Raw genomic sequence first — 21351 nt, forward strand, 5'->3', positions numbered from 1 at the left:
ATATTGTGGAAAAATGACATCTTTGAAATCTACAATATAGTGTTGTCACAGTTAAGAGATTATGTTTATAATACACTTTCCAAAAAAATTTCCACTTATAAATCTCTACTAATAACCAATAAGCACAGTAAAGATATTAATATATTTCACTTAATCCTGTTGTCGAAGTAATGTGATATTCAAAGTTTTCTAGAAAACTTGAAAACAATACTTTTTAGCCGAAAGTCGTTAACATTTAATTCGCGATTCGCTTAAAATTACCCATTCACAACTGTTTTACGACTCAGCAGTTGCATGTACAAGTGCGCAGGATGGAAGTCATTGCTGACACTTCTGCTCATGTCGTTTATTTGGTGTTTGACACATATTCATTTTCAATGAGAAGAATTGATATTTTTGATTAAATTTGTCACATAATATTTGTGAATTCAAGATCGCATTATCGTATTTCGACTGTATACTAGTCCAGTCTTCAAAAAACCACCCCAAAAGCGAAATCTAGAAACGTCTCGTACCAGTTTGTACCGTTTTAGGGCTTCAGCGACAAAAAACATTACATTTCCCATACCTACTCCCCCATTGCAAGTACTGTGACTCACCCGTTATTATCTAACCAGGTGTAGTGTACAAAACAGGTATCGTTAGTGAGGCGGCTTACTTCGACATTTACTAGCGCTGACCGTTAATATCTAAGTTGTTTATTTTCAATTAAACGACACAAAATAAAACGTTTCTGTTATTTTGTTGAGTTAAGAATTCCCCTTAATAATAATTCTCCTTGTTATTTGCTTCTTTTTATCAAAACCATGCCGATTGGTGTACGTATTATATATTTCTTTCCCAAAAAAATTAGAGAATTCGGTTACATTATAGAGTTAATTATAAAGGTCGTTCTGCAATTTGGTTATGTAGAAAAATTGAATTTGTGACTGACTGTGCAAAAAAAATCCACGCATATCTAGTAGACAAATCACAACGGAAAATTCACTGAGTAGATCTAGAATTTTAAAAAATTTGAAAAAAAAAGATTTACCCGTATAAGTTAATCTACTTCAGGAGCTCAGTTAGGATGATTTTGATCGAAGGATTGAATTTAGCAAAGTGATAATAATGCGATGTAATATTGATTCAGTGATTTCGGGATGTAAACGTTGATCTACACTTGTGCTTTGTTGACTACGAAAAAGCTTTCGATAAAGTAAGACATGAAAAACTAATATAAATACTTATGAACAAGCGCATTGACAGTAAAATCATAAATATAGTGCAAACATTATATTGGAATCAAAGTGCCATAGTTCAAATTGATGGGCAACACTCAGAAGAAATGAAGATCTGTAGAGGAGTTAGACAGGGATGTGTTTTATCTCCACTTTTGTTTAACTTTAACCGTTTACCGTTAACGGAAAATTAATTAACAGCTTACGATATGCTGACGACACTGTGATCATAGCAACGAGTATAGAAGATGTACAACATCTTATCGAAAGCTTAAGTATGAATAGTGCTGAGATGGGAATTACTATAAACGCTAAAAAAACGAAGTACATGTTAATTACAAAAAGACCACAAAATATACATCACCTATTGACAATCAATGGTATCGTAATAGAACAAGTAGAAAAATATCAGTACTTAAGAACTTAGATCAATGAAACTAATGATCATACTGCAGAAATAAACAGGCGAATATAGATTGCCAGATCAGCATTTATACGAATGAAGCCACTCCTAACGTGCAAAAATCTAAATTTGGAGATCAGACTACGTACCATGCGCTGTTACATATTTTTAATATTATTATATGGAGCTGAGACTTGGACATTAAAAAAATGCAATTTAAAAAGAATCGAGGCTTTTGAACTCTGGTTATACCGCAGAGTTTTAAAAATATCATGGACTGATAGAATTACAAATAAAGAAGTACTGGAGAGGGTTGGTAAAGAAACAGAACTAATCACCACTATACAAACCAGAAAACTGGAATACCTAGGCCACGTGATGAGGGGACCAAAATATGAAATTTTGAGACTTACAACACAGGAAAAGATTTAAGGAAGAAGATCTGTTGGCCGAAGGCAGAACTCATGATTGAAGAATCTACGTGATTGGTATCAATGCAGATCGATTGATTTGTTTAGAGCATCAAGTTCAAAAATAAAAATAGCCATCATGATTGCCAACCTCCGTAGGGAGACTACACTCTAAGAAGAAGGAATATTGACCGACAATTTGTAAATCATGTAGTATTTTCAGACGGGGCATCATTTTATTTAAATGGAACTGTTAACAGGCAAAACTGTAGGTACTGGTCAGACACCAATCCTCATTGGATGACGGAGGCCCATACCTACTCAGTATCCTGAAAAAGTTAATGTTTGGGCAGGAATTGTTGGCAACATTATGGGTCCATTTTTTATTAACGGAACGTTGAAAGTTCAAAAATACTTAGCTATTTGCGCTACAAAATAACAATATTTCAGCTATTGTCGTGCCTAGTAATTTAATATGGTTTCAACAAGAAGGCGCACCACCACATTATGCTCGGGAAGTGCGTGATTATTGAGATAATATTTTCCCCAACAGATGGATAGGTAGGAGAGGATTTATGGAGTGGCCAGCAAGATATCCTTATCTAACACCACTTGATTTTTTTACTTTTGCAGTTATCTTAAATCTTAAATATAATTAAATTGGCCTAACAATGTCGAATATTTGAAAGAAAGAATTTTCAATGAGGTAAGACTAATTCACCAAGAAACATTACCTGGAGTGTTGTAGGATTTTAGAAACCGTCTTGGATATTACCAGGAAGTCAACGGCATGCACTTTGAACATTTGATTTAATTTTTAAATACTTATATTGTATTAATAATGATTCCACCTAATAGAAATTTAAAAATGGATTGGTCCAGTCCTTTCAATAAAATTTCTGATATAGCATTTGTCTGTAATTCACAAAACAATTATTTTAGACGTCATAAAGTGGTGACGTCATTAGTATATGTAATTGGAGCGTAAGATGCTCCATTGAAAATAAAAATTTAGGTGTGAAATCATTTTGTTAAAATACTGTTGGGCCCAAAAATATTGTGTTAATTCCAACCTAAACGGTCTCACTGTATATAAAGATATATACTTTACACCCAGAACAAGAAATTAGATGTAGACCGTTAGAGCCTAAAAATACCTTATGAAAATCCAACAATTTTATGGCGTAGAAGCTTGGACGCTGAAAATAAACTCTTTTCGACAATTTGAAAACTTTACGATATGGGTATTTTGACGTATATTCAAGTTACCATATGTCGGTTAATTTTATCACACATAAAGACTGTTAACTCATAAAAATATCTTACCTCGAACTTATATTTAGATAATTAGATACGATATATGTAAATTCCTGCAGTTGATAATGTAAGGGAAAGTAGGGGTGAACGACATGTAACCTTCCTGTTTAATTTAACCTCCAAACTCTAATACGAAAAACCAGGAAAAACTTCTTCTTTCGTTTTATGGCCTCCAGCTCTTAGGTACGTGGCCAGATCATGTATATATTTTCATTTCAATTATAGAAGGGAATTCTCCTCACAGAGATTTTGGAAATAACCATATTCCCTTCAATTATTTTGGACAATTTATAGTGGATATTCTAAAATAATTATATGTCATTAATTATATAGATTTTTCTTGTTCCATCTATTAAGCTATGTAAGTTATATCTGGAATTTGGCATCTTGGACAGGACATCAGTGGTTAAAGGATAGGTTAGGTTGGGTATTTATTTATATTTTACTTACATTTTAATTTGGAAAATATTGATAAACTTACCAATCGTTTTCAAGGTTTTAGCATTGATATTGTGGAAAAAAAAACGAAAAACCCAAAAAAAAATGGAAAAACCCAAAATAAGAATTTGCATATAACCTCCACTGAGGAGATGCCACCTTCTTCTTCTTCTTACGGTGCCTATCCGTTTTGGATGTTGGTCATCAGCATAGCTATCCTAACTTTACTTGCAGATAGTCGGAATAGTCCGGTTGTAGACTTATTGAACCACTTCTTTAGATTTTGAAGCCAAGATATTCTTCTTCTCCCTGGACCTCTCTTTCCAAATACCTTGCCCTGAAAAATGAGTTGCAATAAGTCATATCTGTGTTCATTTCTTATAACATGGCCAAGATATTTTAATTTGCGCTCTTTGATTATACTCGCTGATATAGCTATATTGATTATACTGATCTCGCGTTTCTTGCCCATTCTACGTAGGACCTCAATATTAATCACACGATCCACCCATGAAATTCGTAAGATGCGCCTGTAACGACCACATCTCGAAGGCCGCGAGCTTTCCTAAAAAAGCTTCAGAGAGCGTCCATTATTCCGTATAATAATGTAGAAAATACATAGCATCTGATGATAGAGATTTTGGTTATAAGTGGTAAATCGTGACTTCTGAAAAGAGACTTCATCTTTACGAACGTTAAAGAAGAGAAATATGTGAAGTATTGGAGTTGCTCGTATGCCGAGCCTAAGATGATGTGCGTCTTCAAACAGTGATTCGAAAAGAGAAAATTGGAAGATCCTATTTATTTGAAAGAAATAGTCAATCTGCAAATGTAAAACCGCCAAACAACATAATATATTATGTAATTTTAGCAATATAGTTATTTTGTTATTAGCCTCCTCACTAATTTCTATTCAAATTCTAACCCCCATATTCCTCATCCTAGGGCAGGTGCACTATTCATTCCTGTCGGCTTTTTCATGTTTATAAAATAATATAAGGGTTCAATTTGAACTCGATACATATTGTTGATTAGCATCCGAGACGAGGTATACTGATGGTTTAGGCTTTGCTCAATTCTTAATTTAACAATAGTTTGCCGGTGATCCAGTTAACTGATTTGCCAATTTGTTGATGTTGGAATTAATTTCGCGTCATTCTGTGGCTTCCTAGTGTTTGTTGCAGGAGCGGGAGTGAAGTTAGTGAATGAAAGGTTGGTATAGGTTTTGTGTTGTAGTGCCTCGTCGTGATTTGTGTATTCGAATCCAATTACACAACTTTATATACTCTGCAAGCTATATTCCTTTATAGAAAGTATATTCCCTATTGCCCATTAAAATATGTTTGAAGCGAAGCTCCTATATTCTATCTATAAAATTAAAAGTATATCTGTCAATAAAAGATTCGATTCGTAACGATTTTCAAACTTTAAAAGTCATAAATGCCATCCAATTAATAACAATATTGAATTATCTGTTTAAATTTTTATGACATTGCTAGTTTTAAAATAATTTCATATTTCATAATTTGTTTAAAATATAAATAATATATTCCAGTCATCAGAGATGAAATTGCCGTTAACCTTCTAAAAATTATACGAACAAGCTGCAATTTTGGAACCCCACAAAAAAAACTAGAACGCCCCCTCGCAAGGTGGAAATCGGAAAAAATAGATTTACCAAAAATCTGTACGCAGCAGAAAAAAATGTCTTCTTCTTTTTATATAGACATGACTGTCTGTTTTTCAGTGTGCATCCAGTAAGTTATCGTTCCATTGTTTTAGTGGTCTTCCTACTGATCGTCTTTATATTAGGGAACCGTCCCTTGCCGTCTTTACTACTCTATTTGTTGTCATTAGGCTTATATGATCGTTCCATTCTACTCTTCTATTTCTTACCCAGTTCTTGATGTTCTCCACCTTGCATCGACGTCGTATAGCTGTACTTCTAGCTCTGTCCCATAGTGTCTTACCATCAAGTGTTTTCATCTCTGCTGTTTCTAACCTCCTTGTCCTCTCTGTGTAGGTCTTGTTGTCGCGTATGTCATTATTGGTCTGATGACTGTTTTGTAAATTCTGCCTTTCGTTTCTTTCCCGATATTTTTATTTCTCCATATTGTTTCATTAGGCAGCCTGCGGCTCTGTTTGGTCTATTCACTTGACCTTTCACTTCAGTTTCGAACTTTCCGTAGCTAAATAATGTGATGCCTAGATATTTAAACACCATCACTTGTTCTATTATCTGACCTTCCAGCTCCAATTTACATCTTAGTACATTTGCTGTTGTAACCATGCATTTTGTCTTTTTTTGGGGAAATTAACATGTTACATTTTCTGGCGGTGATATTAAATTGGTGCAGCATAAGTTGTAAATCATCTTCACTTTGAGAGAGTAGTATTGCGTCCTCTGCATAGCAGATTATTTTAAGTTGTTTTTCTCCCATTTGGTATCCTTTTATAGTTCCTACTTTTTTTATTATTTCATCCATAACCAGGTTGAACAATAGATGACTCAGGGAATCTCCTTGTCTTATCCCATTGCCATCTTCAATAGGGTCGGTTAATTCTTCTTCTACTTTTACTTTTATTGTGTTGTTTTGGTAGATATTTTTGATCGTTTTGCTTATTCCTAGAGGTATCTCTTTTACGTACAATAAGTGGATAACGTATTTAAATTTGACCCGGTCAAATGCCTTCTTAAGGTCCACGAAACATAGATATGCCGGTTTGTTGTATTCTAATGATTTCTCTTGCACTTGCCTCATTATAAATATAGCGTCGGTGCATGATCTTCCCAACCTAAAACCTTGTTGTTCTTCTGCTAGTGTTATAATTGCATTCAGTTTATTTGTTATCACTTTGTTTGTTAATTTTACTGTTTAATAAAATAATTCCTCTGTAATTTTCCGGATCCGATTTGTCTCCCTTTTTAAAGAGAGGTATTAGGATGCTTGATCTCCATTCTTGAGGAATTCTGTTTTGTTCTATTATTTTTTGGATTTGTCTTAATAGTTTTTTGGTCCGATCTGGTCCTCCGTACTTTAATAGTTCGTTCGGTATTCTGTCCTCTCCTGGTAATTTTCTATTTTTTAATTCCCTTAATGCTTCCTTTACCTCTTCCTCCTCAATATTTATTTCTTCGTTTGTCGTCACCTCTGGTGTTGGTTGTTCATTATCGTCACCTTTAGTAAATAGGGATTGAAAGTAGTCTACCCATCTTTCGTTTTTATTAGTTCATTCATCTCTTTTCTTTGTCCTCTGATCATTCTTCATATTTCTTTTTGTGTTCCATATAAGTCGTGTTCCATCTGTTTTGAGAAACTCTACCAGTGTTCCTTTTTTATTTGTCTAACTAAAGTATTCATTTCATTTCTGATTTGTTTATAGTTGTTGTATGCCTGTTGTGTTCTTTATTGTAAAAAGGCTTTCTTCTTTTCTTTACATTTTGTCTTCACTTCCTCTCTAAACCATGGTGTTTTCCTTTTTGATATGTTAGTGTTCGTTACTTCCCTCTCTCCAAGTGATTCTGTTGCTGCGTTAATTACGTTAAATAAAAATTGTAGCTGAGTTAATTTTGAACAAAAATAATTGTTAGCACTTTTTGTTCCGTTCTTGAACCGTTCTCTTAGAAACAACGCTTAAATATAAATAATTAATTTTAAATAAAATTTGTATCAACTGGACCGGGAAAATTCGATATCTTTTGATTAGATCTAACTTTAAAACTTATCTATTTGGAGATTTGACGTCAACAGACAACTTTTTCAGAAAAGAAGATATCTACACAAATTGAAATATGATAAATTAAAATCGGTTAATAAAAAAAAAGTTATTGCAAAATGAACAACAAAATCGCTGTTTTTGAATATTGTTAATAACTTTTCTATTATCTGTTATAATTTGTTTAAATGTACCTGAACTTGAGGGTCTTGTAAGTGTTTGAATTTTATGCAAAATATGGGCCAAGATCGGTTGAATATTTTTTGAAAAACGAGCTAATTTTTAAGGGTGGTCCAGATAATTTGACTGAATGGATCTCAATAATCCGGAGCTTACTTTCTTCTTAAAGACGCATACTAATAACCTATAGTCCGTTTTACGGCTTGCAATTATACCTGCAAGACGCAAGAAAGTTGCCTAAAGGCATGCGCAGTATGTCGTCAGCTGATTATTTCCTGCAACTTGCAATTGCGCGATAATCGGTTTGGTGCCATTTTCTCTGCAAGTTTTCATGCAAGTCTAGGGGAATTTGTGGGAAGTTTGATTTTTCCACAATGTCAATGGTCTTATCCACCATCGTTCTCGGCATTCTAAATTAGTAACTAAAAGGCCTACTGCAGCAATAATAATATTTAAGGTTGCTGCTACTGCCTCTTTCCTTTTATATTTGGCTATTTTAAATAGTCTTGGCATTTCGAAATTTACTAAATAGTATATAAGACACAAAATAAACAGCAATAAGTAATTTAAAAAATCAACAGTGTATAAGTTAGGTTAAGGGTAAAAATTTCAACATTAATCGCATTGCAAGCTGTAAAATCGCACATAAAGACCTTGCAATATACTTGCATGAAAGGTAGTCATGCAAGAAATTGCAGCAAGTTTTCTTGCGAGCTGTAAAGTGGTCTTATGAAAAAAAAATGTTTTCTATATTTTTAAAATTTAAATATTTTTAAAATTGAATAAAGTACTTTTATTATTTATTTATTATTTATATTTTAAACAAGTAATATTATATTAAAATAATTTAATAAATTATTATGTTTGGACCTAACGCCATCTGGTAACTTATTAAAAGAGCATACGTTGTTTATTTCTGAGAGAACTGTCAAATTCAGACGAACTATTAAGTTAATAATAAAATAGAATTAAATATCATTTCATACTAAATTTAATTATTGTATAAACTAAATAAGATGTTTAAAAATCTGTGGCGTTATGGCAAAAGTTGATATGTTCAAATTGCTATTCGGTGGCAAATCATAAAAACAACTTGTCCGGTTTATATGAAATTGTAGCATTCGAATATGTCAACCAAATGGTATTAGACAAAAATATATTGACAGCAATATGTGTAAAGCTTATAGTTACAAATAAAATTTATTACTTAGGAGGGGGGAAAAACATATTCTGTCATTTTTTTACTTTTGGTGAGACATATCAAAATAAGGAGATTGATACAACGTACAAAATTATTTGCAAACTTAAGAAAACAAATATTTATTGTAATGGTACATCGTTCCAGTAAATAGTATAAAAGGTACAACTAATTACACTCATGGACAAAAATATCGAATATTTTGGAATTTTCAAATTTTTGTTTTTTCAAAATAAATTCTGGTCAAACAAGTCGTTTATTCGAAAATAGAGTTTATTTTAACAATGTTGATTGAACAATTTTAAGTTGTTATGCAGAGAAAATTGTGAAAAAAATTAATGTTTAATATTAGGTAAATAAGGTTATTTTACTCTAAACTTAAATGATAATTTAAATTGCTTAAACAACTAGTTTAAACTGAAAGAAGTGCATGATCAGTAACGAGTATTCCCCCCTCTAGCTCTTATTACTGCTTGCATCTTTCTCAGCATGCTTGCAAGTAAATTTTGGACATATCCTTGGGAAATTGCATTCCATTCATCCTGTGCAGCAAGCCGAAGCAGCTCTATCGTATTTGGAACGGGATTTCTTTGTCGTATGCTGCGTTTTAAGTGATCCAACATGTGCTCTATTGGATTTAAATCCGGGTTAGACGGTGGCCAATCCAATCTTCGAATTTGGACCTCATCAAGATAGTTACTCATTATGGCAGCGGCATGTGGTCGAGCATTATTGTGCATTAACGTGAAGCTTTCATATCCAATGTAACCAAAATTTGCAGGATGTTTTAAACGTAAGAATGACCAGTCATCCGTCCAATCACTTCCACAAGTGCGGTACGTACTTCCCAACTAATACCTTCCCAAAGAATTATGCCACCAACTCCAAAACTAACGGTCGGGGCGAGACTTGCAGCTGGCGAATCGTTCTCCAACTCTTCTGTAGACGTAGTTTTGACCATCTGACTTCCATAATAGGATTCTGGTCTCATCAGTGAAAAGAACGTTTTTCCAGTTGTTGATATTCCACTAAATATGTGTTCTTGCAAATTCCAAATGACGAGCTTTATGATTTTGGAGAAGACGTGGAACTTTGGCGGGTCGTCTGGGCTTTAAGTTTGCTTCTTTTGATCTTCGTCTAACTGTTTGTGAACTCACATTAACTTGTCTAACATTTAATAGCTCATTTCTGAGGTGCATCGATGTCAATGAACGATTTCGTGTAGAAATAAGAACCAAAAAACGGACATCAATTGCGGTTGTGCACCTTGGGCGTCCTTGACCAGGCCTTCGTACAAAATTTCCTGTTTCGTGGTACCTTTTTAGAGTATTTGAAACTATAGATTCAGTTCTGCTGAGACGTCGAGCAATACCTTTTTGTGCATATCCTTCCTCGTACAAAATTATAATATGTGCTACTTGGACTTAATCGCAGTGCCGAATTGGTGGGATACTTGTTTTAAACTTAGTTAAATCAAAACAATATTTAATTAAACTTAATAAATTAAACTAAAAATCACCGAAATAGTATGATTTTTCCTTTACGTGAAGAAGAATTTTTATTATAAAATGTACGAATGAAACTAACCACTGAATGAACGTCAAAATAAAAATCAAAACATTTTATACCAGTTTAGTACATCAGCCTACTATATGAGTATTATCAGTAATTTAAAATTATTTTGAAATAATAGTGACTACAAAAAAAAATTGGAAAATTACAAAATATTCGATAATTTTGTCCATGAGTGTAGTATCAATATTTACAAATAATTATTCATTATTACTATTATCAGAAGAATAGCAATCCTCCATTTCGGCGGCCTGATTAGACGTTCCAAGACTTTGGTAAAACTGGTGACAGTCTTCACGCATCAATGGTAACAATCTTAACAAATCGGCTTTCTTCTTAGGGTTAATTGGCAATGGATTGTCATAACATCCTACTAGATTTAAACTGTTAACATTTGCTGGTTTTTCTCTTTTACTTCTTCTTACATGGAAGGTCTTGAAGTTTTCATTTTCATCTAGACTAAATTTAATTTTAATAACTCCAAATGGTTCTTCGTATCTATTCCATCTTATTTTTGGCCGATTGATTTTAATCAATTGGCCAAAAATAAAATAAAAAAAAATTTAAAATAAAAAATATGAGATAAGAGATTAAATCAAGCAGTTTAAAAATGTGCAATTGTATATCAATTTGTTTATGGATATTTTAAACCTCACTTATGCCATATAAAATCAAACTGGACTTGCGTATTTTAAACCTAATGGACTTAAGCTTTCACCTCAGATTTTTCGTTTTTTAAATTCGATGTCCACCTATTGAAAATGGCCTCGAAAAACGTTAAACTCGGCTTTTGTCGGCATTTTTAATTGTTTATTTGCATTTTACGTTCAAAGTAAGTATTTTACGAAAAATCAGAAGAATAAGTTTCTCCTTTATATATATAATATATATTTCTTTCGTCTATATATATAAGTATTCTTTTTCGAATAATTTTCGAGCAAAAAAACATTTTTTTTAAATAAATAAATATTAATAAATAAAAAAAATAGATTGCTATGGAAAAAGTTTAATGAAGAAGTATAAATTGATCATAATAATTTATGTTTTACAATAAAAATTACATCAAATATTACTATCAATTATCAAATATCACATTACATCAAAAATAAACTGAAAAAAATTGTTTAAACAAATTAGATGGTTTATTTAACAATTTAATTATTTTAATAATACTTATTCGTAATGTACGAAGAAATTACATACAATTTAAAAAAAGAAACGTCGACATCCATCAACAGGAGCCAGAGGTACAGTTAACAGCTCCTTCCCCCTCCACTGCTCCCGCGAGTTTCAAAACCAGCCGATTTTTGGAACCACATATTGAAGCTTTGTGAACGATTCCGTTAAAAGGCAATCTTTTTCGAATTTTGCACAATAAAACTTTAAAGTAATTAATATTTAAACGGGAATAAGCCACAATTAAAGGTTAAAGTAAGTTTATAACTTGAGAATATCCGTCAGAAAAAAACCATAGCATGTAATTCGTCTTTAAAAAGACAATCACATGCCATTATGACAGTAAAATTCTCCTGTTAGTGATTCCATAATAAATCATGAGGAAAAAACCTCATATTGGAAGCGTTATTCAAAATTTTCGGAGATTTAAATTTCGGAAATTCTTTACAAAAAACTGGCACATTGTCAAAATTCAATCATATTTTTACGAAGATTTAGAGACAATAACTTAATACCAAAGGGCTTGAAGTTAAGTCCAGCATATTCAAGCAGAAGGTAGGAAATAATTCTACACAGAGCCAGTTTACCGATGATCCGGCAAAGGTTGCAGTTTCATAGATCCAATTTATTTTTTGTTGAACAAGATATTCTTCAATATTAGCCTCTTAAATTGTTTAAATTATCGCACCATCTTTTTTTTTTGTCTGCCAATACTTCTTCGTCCATTTGGTGACTTATCTCCTGTTATTCCAATGTACAAATTAGAAATACAGACGGAACTCATAGAAGCTACAAAAGCTCTGTATAAAGAAAATAAAGTGTCCATTAAAATGGGAACAAGAATCATAGGAGACTTCACCACAACAAAAGGGCTCCTGCAGGGTTGTTCCACATCTCCAACCCTATTCAAAATATACTTAGAGAAAGCCTTGACTACATGGAAAAGAAAATGCGAAGGCATGGGAGTACCGGTACGGAACGAATACCTATATACGTTAAGTTTTGCAGACGATCAAGTAGTGATTGCACAAGACCAAGACGACCTCAGCTACATGATGAAGAAACTACAAGAAGAATATACCAAGGCTGGCCTAGATATTAACCTCGCGAAAACAGAGTACCTATCTACAAGTGAAGAAAACATAGAAGATCTACAGATTGAAGACAACGTAACAATCAAAGGAAAGGATAAATTCAAATACTTGGGGTTTATAATCACGAAAAAGGCAACAACAGAGGAAGAAATTAAGCAAAGATTAGGGCAAACAAGAACAGCAATCCGACAACTTAACTCAGTATGGTGGGATAGACACCTAAATATGAAGACAAAAACGCAGATTTATAAAACATTAGTGCGAAGTATTATGACATATGGGGCCGAAAATTTAATCATAAACAAGAAAAACAGCAGTAAGATAATAGCAACAGAGATGGAATGCCTGCGAAGATGCTGCAGAGTAACAAGAATGGATAGGAGAAGTAATGACGAAATAAAGCAAAGAACATCAATAGAAACAGACATACTAACATATATAGAACAAAAAAGACTAAAGTGGTATGGACATGTAAGAAGAGCTAGCGACAGCAGATGGATAAAAAGAATAACCGAATGGAGCCCCATAGGAAGGAGGAAAAGAGGACGACCCCGAAAATCCTGGAGGAACGAAGTAGACGACGCCATGAGTAAGAGAGGACTAAACGATGGAGAATGGAACAACAGAGAGAGATGGAAACGGTTGAGCGAGGGAAGGCAGTGAATACTGTAGAATCCCTAAATATATATATATATATATATATATATATATATATATATATATATATATATATATATATATATATATATATATATATATATATATATCTCCTGTTATTCGTACTATTCTATCCTCTGCCATTCTACTAATGTGTTCGTTCCACTCCTGTTTCCGTTTTGTCACCCATTCATTTATGTCTTCTATATTGCATGCTCTTCTTATCTTTTCGCTTCTCTCAATATCCAACAGACTTTTCCCTGATAATTGTCGAAGTATTTTCATCTCTGTTGTGTATGTTAATATAGGTCTAATTGCTGCTTTCTTCTGCTTCTGCGGATGAGCTTCTGCTCATCCGCAGAAATCTTTGAAGAATGTAATGAGAAGAATTGCTGCTTTATAGATTTATGTTTTGGTGTCTTGTCTTAGGTGTTTATTCTTCCAGCTTGTGTCATTAAGAGATCCCGCCGCTTTACTTGCTTTTAAGCTTTTTTGTCGTACTTCTTCTTCAACATCTCCGTAACTAGTTATATCTATTCCCAGATATCTAAACCGTGCTTTCTGCTTTATTATTTTCCTATCAATTTCGATTTTACATCGTAGTGGGTAATTTAGATGTTGTCATACATTTGGTTTTTTGACGAGATTGTTTGTTAAAATTTCCGATTATTTAGTCTAACGAAAAAAATATACCATGGTTTCGGCCAAAGGTGCGTATACGAATCCATCGTGTAAACATGCAATTATAGGCCTTATTTTTAAAGTATGAATGAATAAGTTTTAGAATAATAAAATTTTTAACATATTTCTACAACTCTAGCATAAAAAATATTATTTATGTTTATAGTTAGTTTCGTAAAAAAATTTGTATGAAGATGTTCATAAATCGTTAAGTTATGCAAAATTATAATAATCTTCAAATATTTATTAAGTTATTTTTTTGTTAAAAGAAAAATAATACTATATACCTCAATCTACTGTTGAGATCTACTTCAACAAAAAGAAAACATTAAAAAAATTATCCTCGGGCCAAAAAAAAATAACAATAAAGGTTGCGTTTCCGCTCCTTTGGCCGTAAATGGGTTAATGTGTTTTTTTGATAAATTCCTGTTACTCAAATTCCTTGAAACGCCTGTTTCAAAATGCTCATAAAATATTATGTTACTTATTTGTGTAATGTAAGATGTTATTACGAATTAAATATATTCCAAGAATACAACAAATACACATTTTTTGAAAATCTTTTTGTATTTATTGTTATAATAGCAAAACCTTACTCTATCGATTGGGTAATACAATGTTTATATCGTCCTTTTCTATGGATCCGAAATATATAACTATCAATAAAATCTTTTCTTCGTATAAGGACAGCCACCCTACGCCTCTTCACCTTGCTCCTTAAGAGAACCCTCATCCTTTATCCCGAATACCTTCACAAAAAATAGCTAAATACGAATCTGACAAGGCCTCGTCAAAACTCACGCTATTGGTTGTTCCAGAGACCGACAGGAGTAGCCTTGGTGACGCAGCCATGGCAACCACAGCCCGCTTCGCATCAGCAGGAGGAGGCAACAGCAGCCCTCCCACGCCAGCTCCGGCGACAACACCCCCTGCTCAGCCTCAGCAAACTCAGCTTATCGTTCTACCAGCGAGTTTACATCAGGTAAGATCTTCGATCTTATTGAACTGCTAGGTTGTGCTTGTTGGTCTCTTCTAAAGAAGACTTCTGTGAGTTTTTATGTGTTTGTATTAGGATTTATACTTGAATGTAAGTGTTTACTTATATTTTGTTAAATATTTGCATGGTTTTCTAAATGACGATCTAGATTATTGATTATAGATCTTCTTTTTCTTATACAGTTAAAGAAAATTGTCATTTGAGAACATTAAAATAACGCCTGTTTGCGATAAGTTCTCTGGGGTATAAGTTAACAGTAAATAATAATTTATGATTATAAACATTGGCAGTACTCGTAAGGTAGTAGTAGTAATCATAAGAGTTGGCAGTTCGTTAGAAATTTATTTAAGAAATAAGTACCTATTCGATCTGAAATATAAATATAATAAAAAATTAACTTTTTCTATTTCGGAAAGTTTAAAAATATTTTTTAAAAAATGAAGCGTTTCTCGGAAAAACCTCATAAGTCCGAAATTAGCATATTTGGGAAAATGAAAAAAGCTCTCCGGCATTACCATTTTTGAGTATATTCTTTTATTGATATATTTAGTTGGTGTACAAAAATATATAAGATAGATTTTATTGTATCACTGTATCTATAATCACAGATTTTTTTCACAAGAATATGAAGAAAATTTAAAAAACACATACACATGTGAGTTTTTAAAAGAAAAACGAACAAGTTTCCTGAATGCAAACACTAAAAACTAAATATAAACTCTGACAAACATTAAAATGTTAAAAACTTTACTACTATCATACGCAGTCTTCGCAGCGACTGCTGTTATCAGTGTTCTCGACCATGTTCTCAGACGGTCCTATGGTCGTCTGGCTTTTTATGGTCATCTGGCTTTTTATCAAGTCTTCATAAAATGTTCTGTTGCTGTGGTCATGTAAAAAAGGAAGAATCTTTTCTAGAGTATCCAGTTTTGTCTTCTTAATGGGCACTGGTAGAGCATATGTATGCTGCAAGTTTATTTCGTTTTTTATTGGTATTATTGATGCTACAAGTGATGAACGCCATAGACCACTATAGCTATCTTTAAGAATAATGCATCTGTTATTATTCTCGATTTTTAACATTCTCACATTTTTTAAGTTAATAGCTGGTTTTGGATATTTTAAGAAAAATTTGTCAGTTGCACTTTTCATATCAAAAATCATTGAACCATCTACTTTGATAAGTCTAAAAGGAGAAGGTTTAGCTCTTGGTTGTAAAATGAGGTTATCCCAACCTTCTGGATATTTCAACACGTTCGGTTTTCCGCTTTTTCTTGAGATACGAGAAAAATCCTGGTCATTGGGAAAATAGAAATGCCCTCGTATAGGAAACAGGTAAGTTATGGTATCAAACATTTTTAACATATGGACTAATACATATAAAAAGTGTAACATGGTATAGTTCTTGTTCTGGCCCAGACAGCTATCACTAATCAAAACCAAATTTTTTATATAAATTATTGGTATTAAAGGAGTTCAGTAACATCGATTCCCGTTTTTGCCTCATTTTCTGTATCATAATAAATTGTTGCTTGATTACTCCCCAAATCATGGATCCCAAAAATATAGTACCATTTCTGCCTTGCGAAAAATACTGGATTGGACGGTATATGTGGCAGTGTTAAATTTTGCATAAATCAAAAGTAATTTCGCCTCCTGCTTTTGCCTGTTCCTTGTAGCTGCGTTTTTTGGAATGGAATACATTATTTTTTCTTAGATGAAGCTATTTTTGTATTTTGCAAGAAGCTGCACCGGCCTCAGAAAGATCCTTGTTGCTTAAGTTATGTTCAAATTTGTCACATTCCGCACGTGTGTCGGTACGAGGAAATCCAAATTTAAAATTAAATTTTGTTTTTACTTTCCAATACATTTCGTTGGGTACGTCAAGGTAGTTTTCCTGCAGAAGAGCATTGTGCATATCTTTTACTGTTAACTCTGATGATAGGTACAGTAGATTCGGATTTTTTCCCAATAAGTAATGTGACTGCATAGGAGAAAATGTATGTATGTGATTGATGAGGGTTGTAGCTTATTTGCTGTAATTTTTAGGGCGCCAATTATATTTTCCTATCTTATCTCAAGGTCCCCAACTCTTTTTCTACTAGCGATAACTGAATTCTTTTCAGATGAGGCAGTGTAACTTCATGGAGGCTGGCAAATGCTTTGACACAAACAGACTTTTCCATACTAAAACATCGCAACTTGTAAGAATATACAGCACAATGCAGTTTGTTTCTTCATTACGTTTTCTATGTAGTTGTATATGGCTTCTTGTCAGTAGACTAGCCAAGTACGCTACTTGCTCGTTTTTTTTCATGAATTTTATAAAATTCAGTAAATAAATGTTCACTCTCTTCGACGGAAACTTTTTGGAAACATGTAAGCCGTTTGCATTTAAAAAAAGTACACAGGAAGGATCCAACACTACACAATATTAGACCACTGGACAATAGTCATTTCTTATATTATTTTCTGCTTCCATATTTTCTCAGTACTCGAGAAATTTGGATAATTACTTTAACTTACACACAAAGAAACACGTGCAGTGAACCGGATGTTTATTTTGTCAGTGAACGACGACTTGACGTTATCTACCCAAAAAAACAGATAAGACATAACCTGACCAAGAATCTTTACACATTACACCTTAGTCGAATTATTATATCTGAAAAACCTTTTATGTTATGGACATGTGACTTTCTTAGACGAAAGAGAGCGGACTTGTGATGTTTTTAGAAGAACATACCAAATTTTATCTGTAGATATTATGGAACCTGTGACATTTTTATGAGAAATAAGTGTTTGCATGTGTCTATATGGGGGTTTAGAAGCAAGTGACGCAAATATTTTAATTTTAGAGAAATTTGACTCAAGAGGTTTTTCCGAGAAATGCTTCAAATATTGCGTCTATACTGATAAATAAAGAGTTTTCTTATTGCATACTTAAGTTAAATATTGTATTTAAATGCGATTAAACATCAAAATCTACATTTTACGTTTATTTGTGACGTTTTGACGTTTCGTTTTCAACCCGGAAATCTTTTTTAAAAAAAATTATTATAAACATAAGGATGTATTTTAATCTGTAGAAATTTATTAATTTTCCTTTGTTTTTACTTATTACCTATTTATTTTTTTACCTACTTTCAACTAGATAATGTTTTTTATAAATCAGATTTTCATTATCTCCATTATTAGCGTATATTTTTGTGGATAAATTCTGTGAGAAACTCACAGTATGGTGGAGATATGTAGATGGTGTGTTCTCCATAGAAATAAAGAAGAATCCATCCAATTGACCTTGGAAAAACAAAACTCTCACAAACAAACAACTTACTACCTTTTCTAGATGTGTTAATCACAACGTATATACAGCAAAGTCTACAGAAAACATACCCACACCAACAGATATTTAAATTATCACTCAATCCATAACATAAGTATCAAAAAGGGAATGATTAAATCAGTATATGATATAGCCCAACACACCGGCTCATTTCAGGAAGAAAAAGATATGCTAACAAAGGTTATAATACAAAATGCTTATCCATTGCCAATATAAACAAGGAATTTTACAAGACTGAAGAAAGGAAACAACATAACATCATAAGCAATCCAGAAATACTAACAAGAAGGAATTTGAAGATGATAATAATACCACAATAAAGAGCTTATCGAAAAAATGAAAAACGATAGGAAATAAATATAACATCACAACAACACTCAAAACAATCAATGGTTAGGATTATGGTTACCTAGGCTTCGGCGTTTCGGGGGCCCATGTTGTCCCGGGCTCCCATATCTGCTATAATCAACAGGGGCTCCAAATGTGAGCTCTTCCTGTCGTTCCGAACATCTAATCCTTTAGTAACCTTGTAGTCTCACAGAAAGCCACAAGTCTAAGAGTAACGCTCTCATTTGGTTCGGTTGCATAAATGCTGAACCCAGGATCTGCCACCTCTGATAGGCCAGTGCGGGGCACTTCCAGAGGACATGTGAGGAGGGTTCCTCCTCTTCATTGCAAAGGCGGCGCCGTGGGCCTTTCGCCAATCCAAGCATATGACCAATACGCTGAGGTCTGTTCTGTCCAAAACTAAATTAAACAACACACAGGAGAGATCAAATAACTGCATCTATAAAATATCTTGTGAATGCAACAATTTTATGTGGATAAAATCTCAAGACCGCTAAGTGTCAGGATAAAGGAGCATGAATCATACATAAAAAACAGAGACTTCGACAGATCCCAAGTATGCAAACATGGCTGAGACAATGAGCACAGAGTACAATGGAAAGATGCACCAATAGTCGTTAAAGAAACATAGAGCGAAAAGAGAAAAAGCAAAGAAGTGGCCCTCATCTTATTTATTGAAGAAAAATTGGTAGCAAACCCATTAACAGAATGTAGCAGGCTCTGGTTACCAATACTAAAAGAAGAAGTCAGCAACAAGAACATGCTAACTAATATATGACTCATGTCATATAAAATTATATATAATTAACACATAATACACAAACACAAAAGAATCAGAGTGTGATATGAACCGTAGGGTACAAGACCACCCTCAGAATTTTTAACTCAAAATATGGCTGTTTGTGTACAAGATCGGGGCCAAGTGGGTCACCTGGTAAATTGGTAAATCAAAGCGACAATTAACAAATATCTACAGGTTAAAATAATTCCTTATTATTTAAAATAATCTTTGTTTAAAAAATTGTAATTTTCATTACAGTAAATTGTGTGTATATATATATATATATATATATACATATATATATATATATATATATATATATATATATATATATATATATATACATATATATATATATATATATATATATATATATATATTGATAAATATTTCCCTTAAACAAAAATATATAGAAAAAGCAAAAGCTGGAAAACAACTTTTTAAACATATGATTTTGCTCAATATTATCTCGCCTGGAAATTGTGAGTGAATTAGGCCTAATGGGAGGGATACCACTTAAAAAAACGCTCCATCCGTAATAAACTAATAATACCATAGGAATGTTAATAAAATAATGAATTATATGAATAAAAAAATATATAATAAAAAACTAAGTCTAATGGTTCGTTTTTATCGTATTCTTATGAGTATTTAGTAACCCAGTCAATTTCGGAGTACTGTAAAACCCAGAGAAATTAATGAAATTAATTATATGGCCCAAAAGAAAATTTGTCCTAAAATTTTTAGTTATTTTTGTTAATAATTTGTTTATTTTCTATTTTACGATAAAAAATAATATGAATAAAGCTGTAAACAATTCAATACGAGGTAGACTTATAAAGTGATGTCCAAGAAGCGTTAGCAATGAATCACATGTGCATAGCTATCTTCTTCGATATAAAGAAAGCCTTCAATACGTGTTGGAGATTCAACATCATTAAAAAATTGCACGCATCCAATATTAGAGGACACTGCTTAGCCTATATCGAAAATTTGTTAAAAGACTTTTCTTTCCAAGTAAGAGTTAATAACATTTATTCTGATTTTTATACTGCAGAAAACGGTACCCCACAAGGTTCAGTATTTAGTCCTATCCTATTCCTAGTTGCCATAAACAAAATATTAAACAAATTACAGAAACCTCTCAAAGCTCGCCTCTATGCCGACGATTTAGTGGTGTACATTAAAGGAGCACAAAAAGAATCTATGTGCAGAATACTACAGACATTTTTAACCCAACTAGATGAATGGACAGCTAGTACAGGCTTCGAATTCTCCGTTACAAAGACAACTGGTATGGTGTTTACGAAAAAATCATGCATTACACCTGTCCATTATCTTCACAACAGCATCTTTCCCTTCCAAAACTCCGTAAAATTCCTTGGTATATGGCTGGATCAAAAACTTTCCTGGAAAAAGCACATACAACACTTCGCGCTAATATGCAACAAAAGACTCAATTTGCTTAAAACCGTATCAAATCGTTTCTGGGGTTCCGACTTCTCTACACTACTCCTTCTGTATAAAACACTAATTAGATCCAAACTCGATTACGGTTCAATTGTTTATGCCTCCGCAACCAAGAGAACCCTAAAACCATTAGATACAATCCACAATGCTGCACTTCGGATCGTTCTCGGAACTTTTCACGCTTCACCCATAGAAAGCTTACATTCCGAAACTGAAGAACCATCATTGCAGTATAGGCGGGCACTTTTAACACTTTCACACGCTTCTTCTGTAGCTGCTAATAAGGATCATCCACTCTTCGAAAATACTTTTTCTAAAAATAATCTTGACTTTCTCTTTAATAAAC

General features: G+C 32.9%; 1 protein-coding gene across 2 annotated transcripts in view; it reads left to right on the top strand.

Annotated features, from left to right (window-relative positions):
• The window catches only part of Rfx (regulatory transcription factor Rfx), a 100201-nt gene that overhangs the window by 23623 nt on the left and 55227 nt on the right, over positions 1-21351 (top strand). For both annotated transcript variants that reach the window (XM_072536724.1, XM_072536726.1), the window contains exon 3: positions 14882-15045. In XM_072536724.1, coding sequence (XP_072392825.1) covers positions 14914-15045 — 132 coding nt within the window. In that variant the 5' untranslated portion in view covers positions 14882-14913. The remainder of the gene's footprint in view (positions 1-14881; positions 15046-21351) is intronic.

The sequence above is a fragment of the Diabrotica undecimpunctata genome, chromosome 7, assembly GCF_040954645.1.
Source record: "Diabrotica undecimpunctata isolate CICGRU chromosome 7, icDiaUnde3, whole genome shotgun sequence".
Lineage (NCBI taxonomy): Eukaryota > Metazoa > Arthropoda > Insecta > Coleoptera > Chrysomelidae > Diabrotica > Diabrotica undecimpunctata.